Source organism: Danio rerio, chromosome 2, assembly GCF_049306965.1.
Source record: "Danio rerio strain Tuebingen ecotype United States chromosome 2, GRCz12tu, whole genome shotgun sequence".
In the NCBI taxonomy this organism is placed as follows: Eukaryota; Metazoa; Chordata; class Actinopteri; order Cypriniformes; family Danionidae; genus Danio; species Danio rerio.
Genome location: NC_133177.1, coordinates 3572140 through 3577500, shown reverse-complemented (window position 1 = coordinate 3577500; position 5361 = coordinate 3572140). Strand labels below are relative to the sequence as shown.

Below are 5361 nucleotides of genomic sequence, written 5' to 3'. Positions count from 1 at the left end.
ATTCCCTGAATGAAAGAGCCAAACTGCAGTTAAAGTCCACCGTTTGATAATTTGTCAAATAATTTGATTACTTATGTACATGTAAACACTTTCTCCCCTGTGTGTGTGTGTGTGTGTGTTTTGACTCTGAAAATCAGCGCGTGCCCAAATCGACACTCCCATTTTTATGCAAATTTTTACAGACCCTCCCTTTTTTGCTCCTCCGACACTCCCCCCTAAACAGAGATGGACACGCCCACTTTCCTGACTTCTTCCAAAGTACAGGTGTGAAAACACCCTGCTGAAACAAGAAGGTTTCATGGCCCTTTAAACATGTTTTCACTGTCCTGTGAAAAGGGTCCATTACATTTCTGTATGGGTATGTTAACTCTAACGCTTTAAAATATGCTCAATCAGAGTAAACATACACATTAAAATCCACGATCCAGAGGTAATTTAGCAAGGGAACTTCAAGTCAAGTGTGTTTGTGAAGTTAAACTACATGACATTTACCCTCTAAGATACCCACTAAACACCCTGTTCTAGTGCATCATCATTCAGCAAATATTACTCACCAAATTATAAACTTGATGATGCCAACCGCTAGGCACGAAGATGATCTCTCCAGCTTCTTGAATGATCTCTAAAGGCTGACAGGCCTCTTCAAACTGGGCGTACAGACCCTTGTCTTGAAGAATGGGTGCAGTTACATCATAGGCCAAGTTGCCATGGCAGTCCCGAAGGAAGTCCTCTTGGCCTGGAGGGTACAGCAGCCATTTTTTACGGCCACAAATGTTAGCAGACCAACTGTAAGAGCGAAATACGTCCGCATGGAAAGGTGTCCTGGACAAAAGAACAAAACAAATTCAGCGTGTGACAATCGAAAGGGAGAAAGCAATATATAACCAACTATAAACTTTTATATAAACTGTAATATGGTGAGGAGTGCTCAAGCTACAGGGGTTGGTCAATAAAACCAGATATGTTCATCGGAAGCACCACAGGGTCAATATACATGGCTGGGCTGCTATAGCCAAACCTTTGGTCACTTGTGCCAGAGCCAAACGTCAGTTTCAGTGATGCCAGCAGTGAAAATCTTGGGCTGTGGACAATGTCAAACATGTATTGTTTTCTGAGGAGTCCACTTTCACTGTCTTTCCCACATCCAGGAGAGTTATGGTGTGGAGAAGCCCCAAAGAAGCGTACCGTGCTGACTATTGCATGCCCAGAGTGAAGCATGGGGGGGATCAGTGATGACTTGGACTGCAATATCATGGTCTTCCCTATGCCCAATACTTGTTCTACATGGGTGCATCACTGCCAAGGACTACCAAACCTTTCAGGAGGACCCTATGGTTCAAACACTGAACATCTTGAAGGCGGTGCCTTGTTTCAGGATGATAATGCACCAATACACACAGTAAGACTGGTGACAGAGTAGTTTGATTAACATGAAAGTGAAGTTATACATCTCCCATGGCCTGCACAGTCACCAGATATAAATATTATTAAGCCACTTTGAATTGTTTTGGAGGAGCGATTCAGGAAAGGTTTTCCTCCACCAGCATCACGTAGAGACCTGAACACTATATAAACTCATGCTGTATTGGCCTCAAAAAGTAGTCCCTAGACCATACTAATGAACTATTGTGGTCTAAAACCAGGCGTTTCCGTTTCATTGTCCAACCCCTGAACTCTCATAAATAAAGGAACTAACTTTACTAGAGCTGTCACCTTTTCAAAAGGTACATGTTTGTAAGTAAAGGGTCCTTATTAATGCCTCAAGGGTCCATACTAGTACCTAAAAAGTACAAAAAATGTGTACTTATTTAAATTTTTAAATACTAATATATACTACTGAGGTACCAATATGGAGTACAAACGTGCACCTTTAAAAAAGATACCACCCCAGTGACCCAGTGGATTTTTACACATACACCGAGAACTGTCTGACCAGGCTGTAGATTAAAGATTGTAAAAATTGTATACACTACCATGATCCTTTAGGTCCCATATAGACAAACCGATAATCATCCACTTCAATAGTGTCCCAATATTCATTCAGCCAATCAGAGGAGAAGTATATTGGGGTCTTATAAATATTATGCTCAGGAAAGTTCCTAAAATAAGCATAAACACACATATAATTATAAACTATATATATATATATATATATATATATATATATATATATATCAGGGGTGTCAAACTCAATTCCTGGAGAGCCGAAGCCCTGCACAGTTTAGTATTTATGCACTTGCACACTCAACAGGATAGTACATGTATGTAGTGTCGTCCCAAATGGCACACTAATGTTTTTTTACTAAGCGGAAATTCAAACCGTTTCCCTGATGACGTTTGACGGTCGCCAAATAAGTGAAATAAACGACCGAATTATCAAATAATACCTGCCGTGAGTGTTGCCGAATTCACTATTGGGAAGCGCTATAATCACTCTCGTAGGAGAATTTTGCTTTCACCATCCAAAATAAATAAAGTTATCCAACATGTGCGCCTGATAGCTCCGCCCCTTCCGCTACGCAAGCAAACCTGCGGTCGTTGAGTGCGTGAAGTGTCCATCATTACACACTTCAATTTAGCGGCTGAATGAGTGCATCATCCGGGTAATTAAAGTGCACTTATTATTTTTAGAGTTTTCAGTGTGAACACACTACTTACACTATTTATACTACAAAATGGCGTAGAATAGTGCATAAGTATGCGATTTGGGACGCAGCTCTAGTCTAATTTTATGTGCTGTCATCATGGCAAAGATTAAAGAAATCAGTTATTATAAATTAGTAATTAAAACTATTATGTGTAGAAATGTGTTGAAAAAATAATAATTCTGACTTCAACTTTTTAAATATACTGTTCCTTTATATTATTACTGTTTCCAAAAGTTTCACATTCAAAACTACTACTTCTTATACAACAAAATGAGCTATGACAGAGCTCTACCTTTGCATGTGCCAGTCTTTTAAATAAAGACATCCTTTTGGCGAAGAATGCCCATTCTGTATGCTTTCTCTCCAGTATTGGATGAACTCCTTAAAAGGCATGATCTGCTTCGGGTTGGCGTTGTATTCTTTTACACTGCAGTTTGCGACAGGAACCGGAGTCTCATCTGCAGGACAAAGTGTTAACAGTTCAGCATACAGTATATACTGTAAGAGGATGCAGTTTGTTTAATCGCTTTATTAATAGTTACAAGAGATCAACCTGTGAATGTTAGCACACCACCAATACATAACAACATTATCGGTAACACCTTACTGGATGGGTGTTTATAAGACTGTCATGGATATTATAAAATCATGACATGACACATGCCGTGTACAATGGGAGAAAACAGTATTCAACACGTCATTTTTTTTTCCTGGGAATAATATTTCTAAAGGAGCTGTTGACATGGAACTGAACCAGATTTTGGTAAAAAACAAAACAACGAAAATCTGAAAATGAGTTGTGTGTATTAACAATGAAATGACACAAGGAGAAAGCGCTGAACAACTAAAAGGTATTTAATTTTTTTTTAATGATGGCAGCATAAAGACGCCTCAGATTGGCCAGTTGGCGTTTCTGTGTGGAGTTTGCATGTTCTGCCAATGTTCACGTGGGTTTCCAGCACCTAATAACCACGATTAATTACATTGATATATATATATTGTATGTACTTTTCCACATTTCAATCCATTGTGCTATTTAAAAAAATAAAAAATAAATAAAAATTGATGAGCACTTTAGAACATAGGGGATAGTTTACCCCAAAATGATTAAAAAATACATTTAAAAAAGTTTGGTTATTCGATAAAGTATGCTTTTAAATTTGGTCTCTTTCGACCTAAAGTTGATATCTTAAGAAATGAGCTAACAGTAAGATTTTGTTTGGGTGTAGTACCAAACTTTCATGACCAGTCGTTCATGATATTTCATGTGCATTGCTATTGTTTTACAGTCATTGGATTGTCGTTTAAGCTTTGAAAATATGTCTATAAAAATCTGACTTAAAAAATGAAGTTGTCCTAAATTTCAAATGTTCAATTATCAAGATAAGAAATACAAATTCAAAACATTTCTAATAGGACATAATCAATCAGTATTATTAAATTACAACTGTTAATGATTCAATTTAACTCAATTCAAATTCAGATTGTTTTGGCTTATTTTTAGCTCCATAAATGCGCGCATGCGCTGAACATTTTGCAATGAAAACTATATATTTTGTATAACTACAAAATATATGTTGAGGTCACAGAGACAAAATTGTGCACATATGCAACCAAAACAGTCACAATTTTAAGCCCTACAAATTCAAGCAGGTTCAAGCACTTTGTCCAAAATCCAAGCACTTTTCTAACCTTGAAAACACTATTAAAAATCAAGCATTTTCCAGGATTTCCAGCACCCGTACCCTGAGTTCTGTAATAAGCAGTCATTATCAAACATCCCATCACGAGAGTCCTATGGCTTACCTTATATTTACAGTTGGAATGTAGAATTTAAATACAGAATAATACTTAAATTAATGATAAGATTGACATGTTTTGCTTACCAAATTCATGCAGAAGTCTTTGCAAATTAGGTTTTCCTTCAGCCGTCACCCATTTTTTCCTGCAGTTCCATTCTTCTGTGAATTTTTTGGAGAACATGCATGGCTGATTCGGGATCAGGTAGTTCTTGAAGAATTTGGAGTAGGGTATTTCTCTTTCTATGTACTCGATGAAATGAGAGGAGCAGTGCTGTTGGTGGATCTGCCTGGGCAGTTTGACCAAGCTGGAGCAGCTATGAAAGGTTTCCCTATCCATGGCATTTCAATATGCAGTTTAGTCTTGTGTGTTCGGTTTCATTAACATGTTATTTCAGAAAAAAATACTATATAAAATTATATAATATTTTAATTCAACGACAAAAAAATAATATCAGCATAGGGTCGAATACATTTCAACAGCCTCATGTCTCTCGGATGACAGGCTTGCTTGGTTATTGTTATGTTGTGGAAGTGCTACTAATAATTCGACGGTCCAACGTCACGCTTAACGTTATGCATTATTAAAATATAATTACGAAGCCACTGTCGCTTTATACATGTTTATAGATCAAAAATAACAGTGTTTTTTTCAGCGCCAGCTTCACTTGGAACATTGCTATCCAGTTGCCCACCGGAAAAAATACCGTGTGCACACCAGCTCGGTGATATCCTCGTACGGAATAAGTTGTGTGAAAAAATAAATAATGTAAATTAAATACTTGTTAATTCACTATAAAACGAATTTCTGACGTACTTAACTAGACAAATAGTACATACTGTCCCGTCAAATTTAGAGCGGAATCTTTAATCATGGCTGTTGTTGTGTATCGGAGTGTAAACATGAGCGCACC

At 37.4% G+C, this 5361-nt stretch overlaps 1 protein-coding gene across 1 annotated transcript in view; it reads right to left on the bottom strand.

Moving 5' to 3' along the window:
• The window catches only part of jmjd4 (jumonji domain containing 4), an 11505-nt gene extending 6373 nt beyond the window's left edge, over positions 1-5132 (bottom strand). The window contains exons 1-4 of the mRNA NM_001076628.1: positions 4535-5132; positions 2941-3106; positions 1974-2099; positions 555-822 (exon numbers count right to left, since the gene is read on the bottom strand). Coding sequence (NP_001070096.1) covers positions 555-822; positions 1974-2099; positions 2941-3106; positions 4535-4787 — 813 coding nt within the window. The 5' untranslated portion in view covers positions 4788-5132. The remainder of the gene's footprint in view (positions 1-554; positions 823-1973; positions 2100-2940; positions 3107-4534) is intronic.
• Positions 5133-5361: the final 229 nt, after the last annotated feature.